The following is a 24,337-nucleotide window of genomic DNA, read 5'->3' on the forward strand; positions in this document are numbered from 1 at the left end:
TGTTTCATTTAGCAGTTTTTCAAAGTAATTACTCCACACTTCAAGAATATCTTTTTCTCCCGTTTTCATGTCACATTTATCATCTCTAACTCCTTTTACAGCACTCTTTCCTCCATTTCTAAGCTTCTTCAACAATCTTCAGAATATCTTACCACCTTCTTGATATTTATTTGCTATGTTCTTGCCAAAGTCCTCCCATGATTTTTGTTTAGCTAGTTTTATAGTGTATAGCTGTCTTATATTTGTCTCTGCACTCTCTAAGAGCACAAGCTGACTTACTTGCCAGGAACTTTTGATATGCTTTCTTCTTTTCCTTCACTGCCTCTTTAAATTCCTGTGTCCACCATGGAGTTCTGATTTTTCTATCCCTGCAGACACCCTCACCACATGCCTCTCTGGCTGAATCAATCAGGGTTTTCTTCAAAGTTTCACTGAATCTCCAAGGTTTGGTTCCTGTTCTCAAACTCTTTCATTTTTAATTCAATAAGCTTTGTGTATTTAGTCTGCAGTTCACATCTGAGAGCTGCTCAACTTTTATTCGCTTTAAAACTTTCTTACATGTTATTCTTTTCAATATGAAATTCAATTTTATCCTGCTCAAGTTTAAATAGTGATCACTTCCAATTTCAAATCCTCAGTGCACTCTGGTGTCCTGCACCAGAGAGAAAACATCACTATCAACAACAAGATAGTCAATGAGACTTTTCTTATTCTTTGCCTCTTCTCTCCATGTGAATTTGTGCACATTTTTATGTTGGAACATGGTGTTAGTAATAACCAGTCCATGTCCTGAACAGAAATCCAACAGGTATTTGCCATTATTATTAGCTTTGCTCTTTTCTCCAAATTTTCCCAAAATAATTTTGTATGTCTGACAATCATTTCCTACTCTGCTATTTAGATCCCCAACAAGAACCAACTTTTCATTTTTCATTGTTCAGTTGCATTCTCTAGAGCCTCAAAAAATTCCTCCACTTCTTAGTAAAATCTTCGGTGGGAACACAGGCACAAATAAGTCTCATTGTCCAGTTACCCATTCTAATATTTGCCGACATCACTCTACTTGAGACTGCCTGCCATTCAAGAATATTCTCTTATATCCTCGTATTTTGTGTTCAATACAATGGCTACTCCTTCTTTTCCTTGATTGTTATTGCCTGAATATAACATTTTGTATTTATTGCTCAGAAAGATCTCACCAGTTTTTGTCTGTTTTGTTTCAGTAACCCCTATTATGTTGATCTGGCACTTATCTAACTCCTCAGCTAGCCCATTTCTTTGCCATTCAAGCTTATTATGTTGATAGTACCGATCTTTAACTCTAGTGATGTTTAGTTGGGGGGTGCGCTTTCAGATTTGTTTCAGTAGCTGACTTTTTGCTGTCCGCCCTGTTTCCCTGGCGAAAATAATGGGGCCTTGTGTAACTGGGTGATGCCCCAGCCGGCATGAAATTTTGTCATGTTGTACCATCATTTTGTATATTGGTTTAAGCCAATAAGAATACAATTTGGTCAGCTTAATCCCAAATTGCCAGGCCATCCTCATTCATTCAGTATCCAGGTAGATACCTAACAGGGTGCACCACGAGAAGGTGAGGATTGGACATTAGGTCAGAAGCCCTGGTCGGTTTTCCACATTCCTTTAAAGACTATGTGGAAGTCTCCTCTCAGTTGAACTATTTAAATTCACAATACATGTAGGATATTTCACATGGAAAGGGAAAATATACTACAATTAGATGGGACAGCTATGGGCTACCTTAGCAAACTTCTACATAGAACACCTGGAAAAAACTAGTTATCAATACAGCCACTCTGAAGCCAACACTTTGGCTACATTATGTTGATCATGTGCTTGCTATTTGGCCACATGCCTTGCCACATTGGATACATTCTTAGCACATTTAAACAGCTAACATCCAAAAATCCACTTTACAATGGAACTGGAAGCTAATAACTGTCTGCTCTTCCTGGATACACTAATCACACGTCTTCCAGATGGTTCCTTATCATTCTCAGTTTTTAGAAACCCACACATATAGAGAGATATTTACACAAACAATCACACCATCGCCCTTCTTAGCAGTATGATATCTTAAAAACGCTAACCCACAGAGCGAGAGTAATCTGTTCCAATGACAATGCTCTTGCTGCTGAACTGACTCACCTATGCCACATCTTGGCCAATGGCTATAATCCCCAATAAGGTAAACAAAATACTAAATGCTTCTATTCTAAGACCCCCCCCCCCACTATCCACCAAGACCTACAACAAAACAGTCACCATCCCATACATTAAAGGCATATCGGAAAAGATAACTAGATTCTCAATAAATATGAACTATGCACTGTATTCAGATCGTGTATCAAATTAGCAACTCTCATCCGTTCACCCAATAACATCATCCCTCCTTTATCACATCCAGGAATCTACGAAGTACCCTGCTCATGTGATAAAACTTACTATGGTGAAACAGAAAGAACTGTGGACATCCACATCAGTGAACATAAAAGATATATTCTGCATTATCACTATGGCAAGTCAAGCCTAGCAGATCATGCTTTAGATACCCTTGCACACAGGATCAACTGAAAGAAAACAAAAGTACTGCACAGAAGCTTTTACAAGTCAGAGAGTTTGTTCTTAGAAGCAACAGAAGCCTTTGAAACATACTGCGAATCTCAACAAATATGGCTGTATAAATTTGCCTAAGATTTGGGAGACAATCATCTTAAGACATAACTAGTACCTGCTTTCTGTCTCCGTTTTTTTTTTTTTTTTTTTTAATAGATAGAGAGCACCTAATTAGGACTTTAATCTTTGTGTTGTTGCTACAATTTTGTTTAACTAGTCCCTTTGTTACACCATGCTGTTGTAGTTTTGCGTACTGTGACAAACTGTATTTTTGTGCTCTGAAGATGCTGGTTATAACACCAGTGAAATATCAGCAATAAGTCAATAAATAATTATTTATTTATTGACTGTGTTCTGATATATACTGTCAAAATTAAACAACATGTACGATGAACACATAAGCCTTTCTACACATTTAATATATTATGTGATAATACCTTTCCAAATAATGATTCACAAGAATAATTAATGACTGCATGATATATGCACGTAAACACAAGAAAGATATTTAATTAACCAAATATTTCGGTCTGGAAATAGCAGATCATCCTCAGTGATATTACAAGAACAGTTTTTTTAAAAAAAAAAAAAATACAAGCTAGAAACTAACAATAGATCGTTAAAATAGAACATGCCGCGTGATATAACATCACGCACCTTGTTCTATTAATATTTGTAATATTAATATTATTCGTAAGTATGAAACGGAATATTTTGAAGTAGAGACATGATTGAAAATAAAAAAATTAAAAAAAATAATGAGTAATCTTGATTAGACTTTCCCAGATTTTTGATATAGATATACAGTCATTAAGATTCAGGTTAGGACGAGGGAGCAAGGCTTCCACGCTTTCCTTGAACAAACGTTCAAACCTATAATGGGATATATGCAAGAGGCGAGTCCTGGACCAAAAGATGCTGTGGTCAGTTTCAATCCCGTGTTGAGCCAATCCAGACTTTTCAGGTTTGTTGTGAAGAATGGATGATTGATGTTCTTGGATTCTTTTTTCAAGAGAACGTCCAGTCTGTCCAAAATAGGAGAGACCACAGTTGCAAGGAATTTGATAAACTCCAGGAAGAGATAAAGTTGAGCGTTTGTCTTTAGGAGATGGAAAATGAGAAGACAATTTGTTAATAGGTAAATACGTAGCTGTTAAATCATATTTCTTTAAAATTCTTGTGATAGGTTCTGAAATACCGGAGATATAAGGAATTGGCACTTTGTTGTTATGTGGAGGATTATAAGAGTTGAGAAGATGTTGAGTACTTTTTTCAGAAAAGCCATTGAGTTTCATGTGTTGTTGGATAGTAGAAAGTTCTTTCTGTAGATAATCAAAAGTAGAACAATTAGTTTTGGCTCTTCTGATGAGGCATTTTATAATTCCTGTTTTTTTTTTGGCAAGGATGATGAGTTGATTCTTGAAGAATATAACGACCTGTGAATGTTGGTTTCCTGTATACTGTAGATGTAAGAATATTTGAAGGTGACCGGATGAGGAGAACGTCTAAAAAAGATAACTGGTTGTTTTCTTCTATTTCCATAGTAAACTTTATATGATGATGCAAGGAACTGATACTGTTTAAAAAAGAAGGTAAAGAGTTTTTGCTGTGTGGCCAAATAGTAAAGATGTCATCTATATATCTTACCCAAAAGGATGGTTGAGGGAAAATAGATGAGAAGAGGACTTTTTCTAAATGTTCTAAACAAATAAAAGTTGGCTAAATCAGGAGAAAGAGGACTTCCCATGGCCCATTCCTTCTAGGCTGTAAAATTTATTTATTTTGACATACGAAATATCCAGAATGTATTACGAAATCGAATAGTTTTATGTCTTCAGGAAAGATGTCAGCAAGAAATTTTAAAGTTTCCTTGAGAGGTACATTGGTATATAAAGATTCTATATCAAAGCTAACCATAAGATCTGTAGGTTGTAATAAGACATTTTTTAATTTTTCTAAGAAATCTGAGGAGATTTTAAAAAAGAATTAGAGTTGCCAATTTAAGATTTCAATAATTTAGCTAGATATTTGGCTATACGGTAAGTAGGAGAATCAATACAATATACTATTGGACGAAGAGGATAGTCAATCTTATGGATTTTTGGAAGACCATAAAATCTAGGAGGTCATGCAAAATGAGTTTGAACGTTTGTTCAAGGAAAGCATGGAGGCCTTGCTCCATCATCCCAACCTGAATCTTAATGACTGTATATCTATATCAAAAATCTGGGAAAGTCTAATCAAGATTACTCGTTAATTTTTTTTTTTTTTCCAATCATGTCTCTACTTCAAAATATTCCGTTTCATACTTAGTGATATAACATCATGCAGAGTGTTCTATTTTTAATGATCTATTGTTAGTATTCTAGCTTGTATTTTTTTTAAAAACTGTTCTTGTAATACCACTGAGGATGGTCTGCTATTTCCAGACCGAAATATTTGGTTAATTAAATATCTTTCTTGTGTTTACGTGCATATATCATTCAGTCTTATGTCACAAGTATCCTTAAAAAAGCAAATAATTAATGACGTATTAAAAGAAATGAAAAACAGAAAATCACAAGGAGAAAATATAATTCCCATATAACTTTCAAGCATGTAGGAAACGATTTTAACCAAAGATTTGTTACATTAATAAATAAAATATATAACACTGAAAAATACCCAATAACCAGAATCATGCAATTGTGAGTCCCATCTTTAAAAAAAGATAGTGAGGCAGCTGGCTCAGGAGGTGTACCATGGAACTGTGGAAATATGGAAGTGACCAGCTGCCGGGAATAATAAGTATGTTCAATCAAGTTCTAGAAAGAGATGTAATTGCTGATGAGTGGTCACATCTTTAAAAAGGTAATAAGAATGATCCTTCAAATTAAAGAGGCATTAGTGTAATGGCCTCCGTCAGTATGTTGTAAAGTGAAATTGCAATTAAGTAAAACTGCAAGGTTAGAGAAGAGTACTGCCTTTGTGTGTCAGATGAACAGGTTTGCTTTACTGCTGAAAAACCACAGTGTGAGCATAAAGGAGTTACAGGATGAGTTACACATTTGCACAAGTATAACTTGCACACAAGTATGTAATAAGCTGTATAATGGTGTATAAAAATGAGGTAATGCAATCTAATTTAGCATAAGACAAAATATATTGGTTTTCCTAAATGTATATTTACAGAACTAAACAATACTCATTGGTACATTTTGTTTTCAGAGCTAACAGAGTACTGAACAAATATATCAGTCACATTTCATAGACAGAAAATTCTGAAATTTAAGTGATGGTTCCTTATGATTTAAAGCTTCATCATCATCATCATCATCAAATTCCTGTCATGTACCCTCAAGGGGTGTACAGGATATGATAGTACTACATGAAAAAAAATTACATCATTATTAATTTCCAATCTACAATTTTCCTCCAAATCAGTCTGTTACTTGTCAAGACTCCAACATTATCAGATCTTATATTTCTATCTTCTAAAACACTTTGTACTGTATCAATCCACCTATATCTTGGTCTTCCTCTGGGTCGTTTTGCTGCCAACCTGGCAGAGAACACTTGTTTTGCTAATCTTTCCTCGCCCATTCTGTTTAAGTGATCATACCACCTGAGATTAGCTCTGCTAACACATTCCTGGATGCTGACAATGTCAAGTTCTTTCCTAATATCCTCATTTTTAATATGATATTGCCATTGATGCCATCTGTTCACGCCTATAATCTTTCTCAGGACTCTCATATCTGTGGTCTCTAGTCTTTGGTCAAGTGTTTTACTTCTGACCCAGCTCTCAGATCCATAAGTTAAAACTGGTTTGAACACTGTCTTGTATACAGCTAATTTAGTGTTCCGACAAATTTCTCTCTTATTCCGTATGAATTTATTCAATTGACTTCCCACCATACCAGCTTTGCTGATTCTGTAGTCTATTTCTATATTTAATTTACCATCTTCAGTAAAAATCGTGCCTAAATAGCTGAAATGTTTTACTTGACCGACAGGTTCTCCATTCACAACACACTTGACATTTTCAATGATTCTGCCTATTTTCATTGTCTTTGTCTTTTTATTGCTGACCTTCATACCATATCTATTACAACAGCTATTCAATTTAGTCAAAGAATCTTGCAGACTTGTAGCAGATTTATTTAGAAGTATAACATCATCCGCATAAAGCAAAGAGCTGACATTAACATCTCCAATTTTGATATCATGTTTAATACCACTTTCCTTCATAATGTGATCCATATAGATAATGAATAACAGAGGGGATAATGTACATCCTTGTCTCACACCAGATTTAACATTAAACCATCTTCCTGTACTTCCTTCAATTCTATCTGCTGACTTACAACTCAAATAAAGACTAGGTATTGCTTGATATAATGCCCCATTCACACCACATAACTGCAGCGTATTGAATAGCTTCTCTCTTGGCACCTTGTCATATGCCTTTTCCAGATCGACAAAACTTAAATACAGATCTTTGTTATATTCCCATGCTTTCTCGACTATTTGTTGTAAAGTGAAGATCTGATCCTGACAGCCTCTATTTGGCCTGAATCCAGCTTGTTCTTCACCAAGCTTTTCTTCCACAATTCTTCTCAACCATTTCTCAAGTATACTTTCATAGATCTTGCCAGGAATACTCAGTAGGGAAATACCTCTGTAATTCTCACATGCAGTTTTATTTCCCTTTTTATATATGGGTACTATGAGAGCTCTACTCCAATCATCGGGAATTCGTCCCTCTGTCCAGGCTTATTGAACTATGCAGTGCAGCCACTGTAAGACTCTTATACCACCATACTTCAGCATTTCTGGTCGAATATCATCTTCTTCTGCTGCTTTCCAAATTTAAGCCTTTGATAGCTTTTCCTACTTCAAGTATGGATATGTATTCCTGACTGCATGCCTGGTCAGTGTTTTTTACCACTGTGCTGTCATCATTTAGCAGTTTTTCAAAGTAATTACTCCATACTTCAAGGATATCTTTTTCTTCCGTTTTCATGCCACTTTTATCATCTCTAATTCCTTTTATAGCACTCTTTCCTCCATTCTTAAGCTTCTTCAACAACCTCCAGAATATTTTGCCACCCTCTTGATATTTATTTTCTATATTCTTGCCAAAGTCCTCCCATGACTTTTGTTTATCTAGTTTTACACAGTGTTTAGCATTCTTGCATTTGTCTCTATATTCTCTAAGAGCACAAGCTGACTTATTTGACAAGAACTTTTGATATGCTTTCTTCTTTTCCTTCACTGCCTCTTTAACTTCCTGTGTCCACCAGGGAGTTCTGATTTTTTTATCCTTACAGACAACCTCACCACATGCCTCTCTGGCAGAATCAATCAATGTTTTCTTCAGAGTTTGCCACTGAATCTCCAAGGTTTGATTCCTGTTCTCACACTCTTTCATTTTTTCTTCAATAATCTTTGTGTATTTTAGTCTACAGTTCACATCTGAGAACTGCTCAACTTTTATTCGCTTTAAAACTTTCTTACATGTTATTCTTTTGAATATGAAATTCAATTTTATCCTGTTCAAGACTAAATAGTGATCACTTCCGATTTCAAATCCTCTGTACACTCTGGTGTCCTGTAACAGGGCGAAAACATCACTATCAACAATAACATAGTCAATGAGACTTTTCTTATTCCTGGCCTCTTCTCTCCATGTGAATTTGTGCACATTTTTATGTTGGAACATGGTGTTAGTAATAACCAGTCCATGTCCTGAGCAGAAATCCAACAGATATTTGCCATTATTATTAGCTTTGCTCTTTTCTCCAAATTTTCCCAAAATATTTTTGTATGTCTCACAATCATTTCCTACTCTGCTATTTAGATCCCCAACAAGGACCAACTTTTCATTTTTCATTGTGTCAGTTGCTTTTTCTAAAGCCTCAAAAAATTCCTCCACTTCTACCTGTAGAACCTTCTGTGGGACCATAGGCACAAATAAGTCTCATTGTCCAGTTCCCCATTCTCATATTTGCCCACATCACTCTACTTGAGACTGCCTGCCATTCAAGAAGATTAGCCTCCTATTTTGTGTTGAATACTATGGCTACTCCTTCTTTTCCTTGATTGTCATTGCCTGAATATAACATTTTGTATTTATTGCTCAGAAAGATCTCACCAGTTTTGGTCTTTTTTGTTTCAGTCACCCCTAGTATGTCGATCTGGTACTTATCTAATTCCTCAGCTAGCTCCATTTCTTTGTCATTCAGGCTTCTTACGTTGATAGTACCGATCTTTAACTCTGGTGATGTTGAGTTGGGGTTTATTTTCAGATTTGTTCCAGTAGCTGACTTTTCGCTGTTCGCCCTGGTTCCCTGGCGAAAACAACGGGGGCCTTGTTTAACCAGGCGACGCCCCAGCCGGCATGAAATTTTGTCATGTTGTACCATCATTCTATATTTTGGTTTAACCAATGAGAATACAATTTGGTCGGCTAAATCCCAAATTGCCAGCCCATCCTCGTCCGTTAAGTATCCAAGTAGATACCCAACAGGGTGCACCACGAGAAGGTGAGGATTGGACATTAGGTCAGAAGCCCTGGTCGGTTCTCCACATTCCTTTAAAGGCTATGTGGAGGTCTCCTCTCAGTTATACAGCTTTGACCCTTAAGCACCCCTTAAGATTTAAAGCTTTAATTTGTGAAATAAAAATGGTAAATGTGTTTGAGTAACATTACCATAATTTTTAAAAAGAACCATTTTTTTTTTTTTTTTTTCAGACTGACATAACTTTTTGATGAATAATTAAGTAGTGGTTAAATAACATTTGGATTAAGTGTTTTCCAAGTGTGATCTCTCTTTTTCTCAGTTATATGCATCCAGAAGTATGCACTACATTATTATTATTTTTACATACACTCCACACCCAAAAGGTTTCAAAACATCTAGTACATCAAGTGCTATTCATGAATAGAACTTGTTGGCCTTTATATATGACTTGAGAGAGTATAGCAAGATAATCACACCATGGAAGTGAAAAATTAAGATTATGGTCAATTTTCCAAATGCAAGTAGTTTTTTGCATGTATACATACAGTTTGTCATAGTGAATTTCCTTAAAACAGCAATAATGCTGTGGGACTTTGGCTGAGACTTCTCAGTAGTTTGCATTAGTAAGAGTTGATCGTATAATAAAGATTTCAAACTTGATTTTATAACTGGAGAAGTACATAAAAAATTTAGGGTATTAAATTATATCTTTCATTTATTTCATAAAATATTAACAAGCCAGAAACTCACTTGACTAGAGAATTTACTGTTAGTGTAGGTTCGAGAGAAATCAAGCTAACTATGAGGCGACATGCATGTAACCTATGAATTTCTATTTCTGATTTAAGAAGAACTCTGATGATAGATGGCAATCTCTCAACCTAAAATGTACAAATATACCAGTCACACTTCATAGACAGAAAATTCTGAAATAGAGATATTTTTCATTACAATGTTATATAAACACACTTAGATATAACTGTACTAGGAAAATGCTTAATAGTTATCCCCTTTGGATTTCACAAATACCATGGTTGCAAATGCTAAATACATTTTGAATTAATTATCATTAACTTCATTTTATACTTAATGGCAGGAACATCAAAAAAAGAACTATTCATGCATTTAGTTTTGTTATGTTCATGCAATTAAAGTGTAAAATGAATAATCAAATACACTTTATGAATCCAGCATTAATTTCACCAAGATAAGAAGCATAAAGAAACATTATCTAATAAAGACAACAGAGAATCTTTCAACAGTGAACAGTAAAATGGAATGATTTGGGATCACATAAATACTCAATGGAATTTATGTTAAGCAAATGAGCAGATTAATAATGCACAGAAGAATTAGTCTTGTCTTCTCAGAACTATTCATGATGAGAGCCCTATAAGCAAAGCATGCTATATGGCTGAAAATAGCTGTTTATTACAAGACAAGGAAACAGTAAGCTAGAAGGAATATAGTCTGTAATATTTACATAATATGCTGAATCTGCATCAACTGCAAGGTATCATAGGAGCAACTGTGCTCCAGTAAAATATGTCCCAGACTTCTGTCTAATTCTAATAAATTAATTTTCTGTCTCTATTATTATTATTATTAACACTAAACGTCCATGGAGTCTAAAGACTCATCACAGGAGGCAAACAATGTTATACACAAAGCCTATCAAAACTGAACTTTAAACTCATTCACTGCAATGTCAGGCAAAACATTCCACTGACCAATCATTCTGCCCATGCAAGGAACCTACTCCTTACGTTCCTGCTTACACCCTCCTTATACAACTTTCAGTATATTCCCTTGTTCTACCTGCTTTTCCCATTCTAAAAAAAATTCTTCTATATTCATCAAGTTAGTAAAGGTAAACAACCCTTTACTAACTTGAGCAAGATGGTGGCTGCTTTGTCTATTAGAGAATTAAATTTCATTTCAGCCATTTTGTGAAATGTGAGATGTACTATATGTATTTGTTGGATTATTTGAATTAGTTGTGGATTTTTAAAGTGGATGGAAGGAGAGTGTGAAGTGCAACTTAAATGCTGAGTTGATGAATGGTGACAGATTCGTGATTGAGGGCTAGAGCAGTGAGAATGTAACAAGAAGAAGAATTGCTCCTCTGATAGTGAAGAAAGATAATGTGAAAGAGCAGAGAGCAGTAAGAAAGTTTTGAAAAACTTAGGTAGGTGACCCAACAAAAGAAATCAGTGAGAATGTGAAACAACAAAAGTGCAGCAAAAGTTAGGAAGAGTGAATGTGGTATAATGGTGAATGACATAATAGTGAGTAGTAAGATGGAAAAGATTCACAAGACAGTGGAACTGTAGAAGAATGAAGGCAGAATAGTAAAGCAGCTAAGATGAAAGATATAAAAATAAGTGAAGATATTAGAAAAGAATTGGTATGATTGAGGAATATATTCAGCATGTGCAGAGTAATATAGGACATTTAGAGAAGAGACTAGCTGAAAGTGCACGTGGAAGAAATGAATGATGTAGAATGGTGAAAAGAGGTGTAGTGCTATAAGGGAACTCTGTAAAGAAAGATGTGAAAATGGAGCAGATGTCAGTGTTTGAGAGGAGCAATGACAAGAAGAGTGAATGAAGCTGTGGAGAGGAGAGGAAGTGCAGAAGAATTAACTGTGCCTGGTAGGAATAGGAACAAATGATTTGCAAGGAAGACTAAATGAGATGGTGTAGGGCTGTCAAGCGTTGCTAGAGAAAGTGAAGCAGCACAATACAAGAAGGAGAACTGCAAGTGTGTTGCCAATGTATGATAATAAGAATCTGAGGAGAAGAGCAATGATTATGAATGGCATGATAGCTAGAATGTGTAAAATAAATCTGAAGAGGCATCTGAGAGTTGCTTGTAGAAGATGGTCTGCATTTCATTGAGAGCAGCAGTGTGAAACTGAGTAAACTGTTGATAAGAAGAGGAGTGGCCGGTCAGGGAAACAAAAACTAGATAGTGTGACAGTGAGTGTAAGCTGCCTGGATTGATGTGAAACACATGACAAGGAAATGCAAGACAAGGATGACCTCAATGGGAGCAACAAAGTCCAAGGACTCAGTGAGAAACTGTGGGAGGTAAGGGGACCAGGGCAGGTTACTATGCTTACACACCAGTGCAAGAAATATTAAGAATAAGGGTGCAGAATTTGTGGCCTTAATACAATTAGTAAGTCTACAAATCACTGGTATCATTGAAATGTGAATCACTGGTGTCAGTGAGATGTGATTAACAGAGAAAGATGTACTCACTGGAAAAGAATATGATGCTTATGGCAGCTATCAAAAAGAAAGGGAAAAAAAAAGGAGTGATGTATTAATAATGATCTCAGAAGAGTTGCGCCCCCCCAAGCCCTGTGTGTGTATAACTTCAAGAAAGCAGTGATAATAGCTTAGAGACCATTTGATGTTAGATTCAGGTGAGCATAAATTTTAGATATTTAGTGGGTGTTGCTACAGGCTCGGACATACAGAGGGAAACAATTCTGAAATCTTTAGTGGAAGACCGAAATCAGGAAACAACATGTGTTAGTAATGAGATCGAATTATTGTACTACTTAGGAACAACTGCCTTATGCAGCATGTAGTCAAATGAACATATGGGATTCTAGTGCTGTATCATCCTACAGTGACATGTTACCATCAACTGTAGAGAGAGAGAGAGAGAGGGAGACCATGTTTTGACATGGGCTAGGCATATAAAAGCTTTAAGCAACAAAAGATATTGTGGAATTACACAGCAGACATGATAAATTAAGAAAACATACTATGGCTTGATCAACTGAAGGGAAGAACAAATCAGAAGTGATGGGAGTTGGTCTGAAATCAGTTACTAATGGCAATGTTGGATTGCATTGCTAAGGTTAGGAGGATAATTAAAGTAGAGGGAAGAATCATGGAATTCTGCAGGAGCTTCTAAGAGAATGTTATAGAGGAGATATAAAGAAACAGTATCCCTCAGCAGCAGCAGCATGATGAGTATAAGGTGCAGGCTAGGAAGGTGCAAATTAGCATATGAAAGGAGATAAGCTAAAGAAGAAACCTAGAGTATTCTACAATTATGTTGTTAGTAGAAGAAAGGATGAATATGGAGAGGACTTTAGTTGCCAGAGATGGAACATTATTATTATCTGACCTCCACACTGTCAGGGGATTCATTGCAGGAGCTCGGATTCCAAAAGATCAAACCGTGCTTTGAACCCATTCACAGCTTCCGCCTCAACCACACTCTCAGACGATGCACTCCACTCACCAATCACTCTCCACACAACGAACCTGTTTTTACTTCCATAATCACATCCTCCTTATAGAGCATCCATGAATGGGCCTCTAGTTCTACCAGTGCTACTCTCTACTCTATGAAATATCTTCTCGATATTAATCTCATAACAATCCTTCACCAACTTATATCTCAATCATCTCCCCTCTTCTTCTATTCAAAAGACTGTAAGTTGCATTCCTCAATCTCCCCTCATATCTGACATTCTGCAGACCTGACTAACTTAGTAAACCTTCTCCGATACATCCTCATCCCCCCCTCCCCCCATGAAAACCAGGTGACCAAATCTGTGCACCATAGTCCATATGTGGCCTGATCAAAGCCTTATACAAGGGTACCATAACCTCTCTGCCTCTGCATCTTCTTCTTATTACTGCCATAATCCATTGGAATGTTCTTACAATTTTATCAATGTGATCCCTAAACTTCAATTATCTGTCCACCATCACACCCAGATCTCTCATCATCTCCAAAATTTCTTTATTAATTGTATGCTCTGCATCCCAATTTTGCCTACCAAAGTTCAAGACATTGCATTTTGCAACATTAAATTGATAGCTCCAGTCATTTGCCCACTCACATAGTCTATTCAGATCTTCCATCTACTCTACTTCGCATAGTGCTTCCCAACTTTGCATCATCAGCAAGCTCCTCATGTTGGAGGTTTAATGGAGTATTGACAGCACTAAGAAAGGATTAAAAACTAATTTTAATGCTTCCAAAATTTTATCTCAGTCACTGAGATAAAATTCAGAGAGTACAAATAACACTTGTAACACACAAAAACAACACAATCAATATTGTGTTGTCTTTGTGATGTTCTCCGACCACTTAAGCCTTAACATATGGATCATTGGCAAGCAGCTGTACATCTCCAGTTAAGCCAGTCCTAATATCATTAACGTACAAGTTAAACAATAATGGTCCCAAAACAGAGATCCATGTGGCAATTGTTGGATTGTGATAGAGTGGAATTTTAGGAACTCCTATCTTATCACAATCTAACATGCGTTTCCAAACAAAAAAGGAATATAAATACAAGTGATTGCCTCTGAGTATAAAATTATTGCTATGTAAATATATCAAGTAAATTTTACTATGAGAAATTAAATAAGTGTGTATTTAGTACCACTCACAAATGAATTAAAATCAATAATGGAAGTGTAAACCTTTAGCAGAGTCTTATAAAGTAATATGTATTAATAGATACAGAATGTTAGCACAAATTCAACATGAGGGGGGAGAGTGAAGTCCAAAGGTCACAGAGCAGTGACGCGAGTGAGCGGCTCGCCCCAAGCAAACAGCGTGACGTCAGCGCACATGCAATAGCGGAGGAGGCTGGATGCCGTGACGTAAGACCACGTGAGTGTGTTGGCTGGACATCGCGAAATGCGAGAAACACTGAGAAAAAAGAGGGAAATATAAGGGTCATGCACCCCTGAAAAAAGGCTTTTTTGTTCCTGGATCTCCTAGTGTTCGTCTCGCGGTGGTGAAAGGCAGCAGTGCCTCCATACCGGAGGATTCCGATAAAGGTAGCAGCGGAACTCGGCTGTTGTATCTCCGTGGAAGAAATAAGCCTGGCAGTCCATAGAAAGCCAGATTGAAGCACGTGGACATTAAGGAGAGGCAGATTCCGGTAGACCATTAACACGATACAGAACCAAAGGGCAGATAAGTAGACTTTATTTGTATTTCACTGAATGTGAATGAGAGATTTGTGCCATGTTGATAAAGCAGAAAAGGGAACATTAATGATATTGATTAAGACTGTGTTGCTATTGTTTAGAGAGGGTTGCCTTAAATCTTACTGTCTACCACTGTGATAAAGTTCCTTAATATGTTATAAGAAGTTACGAATATGTCTAGAGTGAGGAATTACTAATTTATAAAGGAATTGTAAAAGATATAAATGCTATCTAGTGTGGTTTGACAGAATTACTGAGAAATAGAAAGATTGTGATAATCATGCATGATTAAGGTATTTAAGAGTATATATAAGATTCTTACTTTAGTAAATTACATCATAATCAGTTATAAGTATATCTGTAGTACTGTAATATTTTAACTCTATCCTGACTGTCAGGAACTCCCTTAAGATGGGAATTAAGCTAATAGTATTGAATGTACATATTTTTGATATATAATAAACCTTGCTTTTGTATCTAACTAAGGCTATCTGTGATTTCTGGAATCGATGCACCTCTTATAAAAATAATACGAACCTATGCGGGAGACTAGAGAAAAGTAAAGTTTGGCCACATCTGCAAAGTTACTAGGTATCATTTAAGTACTGTCCTGAGATCACCTCTTGATTGATAATATTGTTAATCTAATAGCGCTAAGTAGCGCAGCGAAATATAAATTTTCTTGGTGTTTTACGAGAGGTAGATCTCACACACTCTGATACTCTGGTGTTGCCTCGATCTTGAGGAAATTCCATTGTCCCTCAGAGGTACCACGTGATACCTGTATGGAATTTTAATGAGGAACTGACCCAAAGACTAAAGAATAGTTATATGAGTAGAAAGTCGATACAACACAATCCACTAGTGACTTTCCTCTTTTGGGATACTACTCCTTCATATACCACCTGACGATACCTGTTTGACAGCCAATCAGCTACCCAATGCAATATAAATTAAAGATGCCAAGAAATTATATTTTTAGTTTATTCCTTTGTCCAAGTGTAAACAAACAAAGTTTGTGCATGAAGTATCTTTACAACTGGGATACTTATACATAGAGGCTAATGACTTCATATCAATTGCCTTAGTATCCCATAAATCAAAGTACACATCCTTTAGGTGTGCTATACATTATGAGATACTAAGATGATCTGAAGATATTAGACTATACAAGTAGCCACATCATCTTTAGGTGTGCTTTGCATTATGGGATACTAATGCAATCGATGTGATGTAATTAGTCTCTATATAAAAGTAGCCCAGTTGTGAAAGTACTCATTATTATTATTATTATTATTATCTGAGACCTCCAGAGAGTCAAGGGCTCATCGAGGAAGGCTGTAAATTACCCAAACCAGCTATCATACCTTCCCTTAAATTCATTTACACTATATGCACTCACTACCCCTAAGGGCAAATTATTCCACTCACTCACTGCTCTCTGGAAGAAAAACCTAACTCTTATCCCTTTCTTGACTGAGAACAACCTTACCTTCCATATAACAAAAAATTTCATCAGTTGATATCCTATAACACCCATTCAAAAGTTTATAGACCTCTATCACATCACCCCTCTTTCTCCTGTTAACCAGAGTCTGCAATCCACATACTTGCAATCTGTCATCATAATCTAAATCCCATAATCCAGATATAATCTTTGTAACTCTTCTTTGCACCCTTTCCACAGCTTCTTTATCCCCTTGGAACCTGGGAGACCAAATCTGCACACAGTAATCCAGGTGCGGTCTTATCAAAGCCTTATAAAGAGACAAAATTACTTCCTTATCCTTACATGTCAAGGTTCGCTTCAACATAACAATTATCCTCCGAGTTGTATTTGCAACTTTTGCTATGTAACCTTTGAACTTTAAATTCTTATCAACCAAGATCCCTTGCCTCTTCAGTTTCTTGTGCTGGTGTTTGTGGAGAGCTCCTGAACAGATAAGTGTCATTTTGAGTAATAATTGGTGAATTTGCATAGTATTTACATAGTATTGTTTATTTTTCGTATTTTAGCATGTCTGGGTGATTTTTGGGTGTTTTCTGAGTATTTTAAATAGTAAATTGATAGATACGATTATCGTGCACATGGCCCTCATAAAGAGGAATACAACAAAGATGGCACCCAAGCCACCATCTTTGTCTAAAAATTTTAATTTAAAGGATTTGATTCAGTGTACCGTTTGCAAAATGTATGCATTGAGGAGAGAGATTGGAGTCTGGTTAAACAACGATGGTGAAGTGAATGTGTGCAGAAAGTGTAAAGAATGTGAGGATTTAAAGAGTGTTTCGGGTCGTGAGAGTGATATCGTTGCCGAAAGTGAGAATATTAGGCCACATATAGACTACTGTGCAGAGATTTTGTCACCTGGTTTTCAAAAGGCTGAAGAGATGTTGAAGAGTGTCCAGAGGTGACTGACTAAAATAGTTTCTGATCTCTGGAATGTTGAATATGAAGAAAGATAATTCAATTTGCAGAGTCTAGTGGATAGGAGAAAGTGGGATGATATGATAGAGACATACAAGGTGGTAAGGGATCGTTATAGAATTAACACTGAAGAAGTTTTTCATAAAATGGTGGGAGATTGGGGAGAACAAGAGCTCATCCCTGGAAGTTGTGTAAGGAGGGTGTTAGCTAGGGGGCGAGAAGAAGGTTTTTGCATGCAAGTTGTGAATGACTGGAATGAAGTGCCTGAGAATTCGGTGTTTGCAGAGAATTTAAATGTGTTTAAGGCATGGTATTATGAGCTGTATGTATGACAAAAGGGACCTTGAAGATGACTGATTCTAGATGACCTGTTACTCCATGAAGTCTTAGGATAATCATAATAATATTCTCATGCTCACTCTTCTGGCTACTATTCTTAGTCTTACATCCATCACTGTATTTTGTTGATATTCTTTACTTCCAGTTACCAGCTTTCATTGAAATTACCTGAATCCATTAACATATCACACTCTCTACAGACAATGGTTCTCTCACTTCTCTTGTTTAATCTCTCAACAAACATAACTGCAACATTTGCTCACAAATATACATTCCTGGTAATGAACCATGGTAAAATCTATACCATTCAATACACTTGACTTTTACACCATGCATCTGGTTGTTGTTTTTACTGTCACAATTATTCTCAAAAAGTGCTTCAAATTGATTAACTTCTAAATGCAAACACACTACCACTCATTCACAAGAAAACAAGACTAAAATTACAATAAAGTTATAATATATCATTACCGATTAATATCTAAACTTATCTTTTTTTTTTTTTTTCTCACAAAAGGTTGTGAGACTAGATGAGATATTGTTATGCTTATTAAGACTACTTTGCAGAAGATATATAGTGGAAGTGTCACAACGAGTATTTTGTTAGTGTATTTCACGTGTGTATGTGGTGGTTGTAGGAGTAGAGTTGAATAATAGGAAGGAACACAGAAAATTAACTGTTCGAGAATGTGAATTGTTAAGAATTTTAAGTACCCTTGATATTAAAAAGGTTGTGAGACTAGATGAGATATTGTTATGTTAATTACGGGAATGTGCAAAAGAGCTGACAGTGCCCATGACCTGGTTGTTCAACTAGAGTCCTACAGAAAGACTCCTAAACGAGGGGAAAGAAATAGTGCTACTGCAAAAGAGAGAATTCAATTCAGTGGTGTTCAACTGCAGGCAGTGATATTATTATTGTACAGGCACCTCTATGGAGTCTGAACTCTCATCGCAGGAGACCCAAACTATCATACCTCTCCTTGAACTCTTTAATAGAACAAGCATTAACACTGATTCGGCAACTCATTCCATTCATTCACAACTCTCCAAGCATAAAATCTAGTCCTCACACCCTACTAACCACACTTTTACTCAACTTCCTAACAAGAGGTCATTCCAGGAATGACCTCTTGTTCTGCCTCCTCAAGCCAAGTGCTGAAACATTTCCCCTACATCAATCTTTTAAACCCTTTAAGTAACTTAAATGTTTCTATCATATTTCCTTTTTTTCACCTATCAATCAACTTTTGCAGTCCACATACCCTCAATGTGTTCTCATAGGGAACATTCTACATACCACTCACCATCGTGGTTGCTTGCCTCTGAATCTTCTCCACGTCTTCCTCATCTCCAAGAAATCCAAGAGACCAGACCTGAGCACAGTAATCCAATGTGGATGTATCAAGGCATTATAAAGAGGAATAACAATTCCCTTATGTCTACTTGTTAGTGTGTTATTCAACAACTAAGTAATCTTATGAGCAACCTTAGCAATATGTAATCTAAACTTCAACTCAGTCTATCACCACTCCTAAATCCCTAGCTTCATCTATTTCCTGGAGTCCTGGAGTTCCATCAATGTGGCTTGCATCTATTAATGAATTAATAGTAATTAATAATAATAATGAATTACTTTGTAAGGCATATAAAAATGAAGCCATGAGCTAAACTCAGTGTTTTGAGTTTTATAAAGAGCATTTTAAGAAGAGCAGAACCACTTTGAAAGATGACAGGAAGCCAGGACGACCATCCACCAGCAAAACCCACAAAAATGTTGAAAAAATTTAACAGATCATCCATTCAGATCGATGCATCACCATTCAGGAAGTTGCTAACAGAGTTAAAATTTCATATGGAGCAGCTCAAGTGATCATCATGAGAGATTTGAACATGCATCATGTTGCTGCCAAGTTCATTCCATGTCTTCTGTCTTGACTTCTGACCAGAAGGAGCACTATGTGAACTTCTGTCAAGATCTTCGTCAGAAGGTCATTGATGACCCAACCATCAACCCAAGGGTCATCACAGGAGCTGGGATCAGGGGGTGCACCAGCCATATGTGCAATGCACACAGGTGCCAGGATAGTAAAGGTGCCAAAGAGGAGGAAATACTTAAAAAAAAACTTTTTTTAAACTTTAAACTGAAGCAGGCAAAATAGCTGTAATTATAATAATTTTTTTAAACTGATTTTTTTATTGGATGGGGGGGATAGGGGTGCCAACTAAAGTTTTTCACACAGGCACCGGCTAAACTACTGGCATGCTACTGGGTATAGGGGCAGCAACTAAAGTTCTGCACACAAGCACCGGACACTACTGGCTGAGATTTAGATTTACGGCTATGACCTGGAGACAAAATAGCAATCTTCACAGTGGAAGAGTTCACATTCCCCAAGACTGAAGAAGTCAAATCAGGAGTGCGACAAAGAGCGTGTTGATAGTATTTTTCAATATTAAAGGGATTGTGCACTGAGAATTTGTCCCACCTAGTCAGATGATCGATGCAGAATTCTACTGCAACATTTTAAGGCGGTTGAGAGACAATGTTTGTCTCAAAAGACTGGAACTGTGGTGAAGCCACTAACCAGCTCCTCCACCAACACAATGACGCTACCTCCCATAGGGCCTTAACAACATAAGAGTTTTTGGCAGCCAACAGCATGGCAGTTGTCCCACTTCCTCCTTACTCACCAGATTTAGCATCTTGTGACTTCTTTTTGTTTCCAAAATGAAATTGAAGCTGAAAGGATGGTGGTTTGACACCATTATGGAGATCCAAAACGAATCACAAGTAACGCTTGATGCACTTCGACAAAAAGACTTCCAGGAAGTGTTTGGAGCATGGTGAAAGTGGTGGGATCACAGCATGAACTCAGAAGGGGATTACTTTGAAGGGAGTTGAGTCTAAATTTAAATTGGGTAAGTTGTAAAGATTTATTAGCCTAGTCCAGTTTCTTTTTGACAGTACTTCATAAATTACTAAGGCATGACCAACTTTTCACAAAGTAATGTTGTCCCTCATAGAGTATCATATTCTTATACACCCATTATTGAATTCTCTTTTTGACCAATTTTTCCAGCACTTTTACCATACTCTCAAGGTGCTGATCGGTCTTATAATTTACTACTGCAGTCTTAGGACCTCTCTTATGCAAAGGAATTATTTTGTCTTCTTTCCACTACCTTGAACCTTTATCAGAGCTGAGAGTTAAATTAAAGAGTCTAGTCAGAGGTAATGCCAGTTCCCTTGCACATTCCTGCAAAATGCAAGCTGATATAATCCCACACCTGTATTTACATTGAGATTCTGCAATATCCTAAGAATCGCAAAATTGTCCAATTGTGTTCCCACATAAGTCTCTGTCACATATGTCATAGCATTAACCTCAATTAGATAATATAGCCTTGCAAAGTGGTTACTCAGTAACTAAATATTTTATTTTAATAATGGCAAACTGTGAGCAGACATATAAATACAAAATTAATAATGGAAAAACTCATGTAAAAAGATTATTTAATAGTATAATTTTTGCCTGTGTGTCACAAGCATCTTCAGTACATTTTAAACTCAAATTAAACAATAACTGACAATTCCAAAAAGCACCACCTAATTAGCTAGTGTAAGATAACTAAAAAGGTCAATAAATTTCCTAACAAAAAAAAAAAAAAAAAAAAAAATATATATATATATATATATATATGACTATTACTATTAACTCGGAGGTTGGATATGTTAATTTTAATATAAATGGACTAAAAAACCGAGAATTATAACAAATTGAGATTTATTTGAAAACGCAAGTTTCGTCGGGATTGACTTCATCAGGCGTTAAGAACATAGAAAGCTATTAAAAGACACTGAAAAAACATTGCAACACTCTAAAGCTATACAATTATAAAGCTATAACATTTGACTGTAAATTACAGTTATTATGAACTTGAGCTATAGTCCGTGTTAAAGTTCTATTGTTGTACACTTGTGCGTGTGTGGAACCATGCGATCTCCAGTATCTGATAGTAGAGCTGAAAGAGTCAGGCAATTATAACTCAGATTATTGTTCATATGAAGAGGGTCCAAGGTGATTTCTTTTGACTCGACAATGCGGCGTTCTACCTCATCGTGGCAAATATGTAGGTTTGAAGTTGTTGTCCAATTTACTTCATGTTGGCAGCTTTTGTTGTTCATGTTTATTGAAAACAGGACATGGCCTGATAGGGCAGTAGCTCTGGTTCTCTTGTAAGCAATGTCTCTCTGGTGTTCCTCGAGATGTAGGAGGATAGATTTCTCTGTCTGACCATAGTAAGGTTTTCCGCACTCACATGTGACTTTGTATACACCTCGTAATTGTAGAAGGTTGTGAGATTGTTTGTAGTTGCTGAAACTTGATCTTATTTTTGGAAGAGTTGAGAAGCATGTTTGTATGTTAAATTTCTTTAAGATTCTACTCAGTTTTTTGGATAGTGTGCTGATATATGGCAAGGGGTTATAACCTTTGGAGTCGTCCTGTGTCTCTACATTGCTACGTTGACGGTGGGATAATTGTTTGTTGATGCTTTTTAAAGAGTAGCCAATGCTTTTAAAGGTCCATTTCAGATGTTGTAGTTCTTTTTTTAGTTCTTCATCTGACAGTACAGATCTTGCACGATTCGCAAGAGTTGATATAATACCCGACTTTTGCACTGGATGGTGATGTGAGGACGCATGCAAATATCTGTCCATGTGTGTTGGCTTTCTAAATATAGAGACTTTTATTGATTCAGACGTCTTGGTGAGTTTATCATCTAGGAAACAGAGGGAACTATTTTCTTCAATCACCATGGCCAATTTGATATCCTGATGGAGGTTGTTTAAGTGGTTGAGAAACCTGTGAAGATTCTCAATACTATGCTCCCATATGAGGAATATATCATCCACATATCTAAGCCAAATTCTTGGTTTTAAACTAAAAGAGGAGATTGCCTTGTGTTCAAAATCCTCGAAAAAAATGTTGGCTAATATAGGAGAGAGGGAGCTTCCCATAGCTAATCCTTTGACCTGTTTATAAAGTTTACCCTCGAATTCAAAATAGCCAGAGTTTAGACAGTGAGATAGCAGAGAGAACGTTTTATTTGAAATCTTGTTCTTTAAAATATGGAGAACTTCCTGTGTCGGAATGTTGGTAAAGAGTGCTACCACGTCAAAGCTCACCATGATACGTCTCGAGGAACACCAGAGAGACAATGCTTACAAGAGAACCAGAGCTACTGCCCTATCAGGCCATGTCCTGTTTTCAATAAACACGAACAACGAAAGCTGCCAACATGAAGTAAATTGGACAGCAACTTCAAACCTACATATTTGCCATGATGAGGTAGAACGGCGCATTGTCGAGTTAAAAGAAATCACCTTGGACCCTCTTCATATGAACAATAATCTCAGCTATAATTTGCCTGACTTTTTCAGCTCTACTATCAGATACTGGAGATCGCGTGGTTCCACACACGCACAAGTGTACAACAATAGAACTTTAACATGGACTATAGCTCAAGTTCATAAAAACTGTAATTTACAGTCGAATATTATAGCTTTATAATTGTCTAGCTTTAGAATGTCGCAATGTTTTTTTCAGTGTCTTTTAATAGCTTTCTATGTTCTTAACGCCTGATGAAGTCAATCCCGACGAAACATGTTGCGTTTTCAAATAAACCTCAATTTGTTATAATTCTCGGTTTTTTTGTCAGTTTATATTAAAATGAACATATATATATATATAAATATATATGTTGTTACTAGAGTTGACTCGGGATGTATACATTTAGAATTAATAATTATACTGACTAGAACCCGAGGAGTATAATAAAAAACTTTAATGAATCACAACTAGTTTCATCAGAGTTCCGACTTCTTCAGGTGAGTAAGAAATAACTAAAAACTTACAAAAACTAATACGGTAAAAAATGGGCTTTTCAGTTTAACACAAAAGAGTTAAAAGAATAGCAACAGTCATATTTGAATTAGAGACCGTGTGGCATTATTAGCATGAGTTGATGTTCAGTGATAGCTGATTTTAGAGCGCCAGTATTGCATTACTGTGCTATGGGAATCAGACAAATTGTAACTTAGATTGCTATTCATGTGTAAAGGATCCAGGACTATTTCTTTAGATTCTACAATGCGTCTTTCAAACTCATCATTGCATATATACAAATTGTCGTGTGATCCCAATCGATTTGGTGTTGACGCTCTTCAAGATTAGAGTTGGTGGAGAAAAGAACATGACTGGAGAGGGTGCTCACTCGGGTTCTTTTGTAGGAGATGTCACGTCTGTGTTCCTCAAGACGTAGTGAAATAGATTTATCTGTCTGACTGAAATAACCACATCGCACACAACTTTATAAACACCTGGAAAATGTAGCTGGTTGTGTTTTGGTTTGGGGCGGCTCAGAAAGGAACGAAGCTTTGGTACAGT

The 24,337-nt window shown here is 36.4% G+C and overlaps 1 protein-coding gene across 1 annotated transcript in view; it reads right to left on the reverse strand.

Annotated features, from left to right (window-relative positions):
* Positions 1-24,337, reverse strand: part of LOC150099121 (uncharacterized) — a 287,705-nt gene that overhangs the window by 14,930 nt on the left and 248,438 nt on the right. Inside the window, exon 13 of the mRNA XM_090403807.1 lies at positions 9,891-10,021. Within this exon, the coding sequence (XP_090259933.1) occupies positions 9,891-10,021 (131 nt within the window). The remainder of the gene's footprint in view (positions 1-9,890; positions 10,022-24,337) is intronic.

The sequence above is a fragment of the Typopeltis vanoorti genome, chromosome 14 (assembly GCF_054136105.1).
Source record: "Typopeltis vanoorti isolate ZY-2024b chromosome 14, IOZ_Tvanoo_1.0, whole genome shotgun sequence".
In the NCBI taxonomy this organism is placed as follows: domain Eukaryota; kingdom Metazoa; phylum Arthropoda; class Arachnida; order Uropygi; family Thelyphonidae; genus Typopeltis; species Typopeltis vanoorti.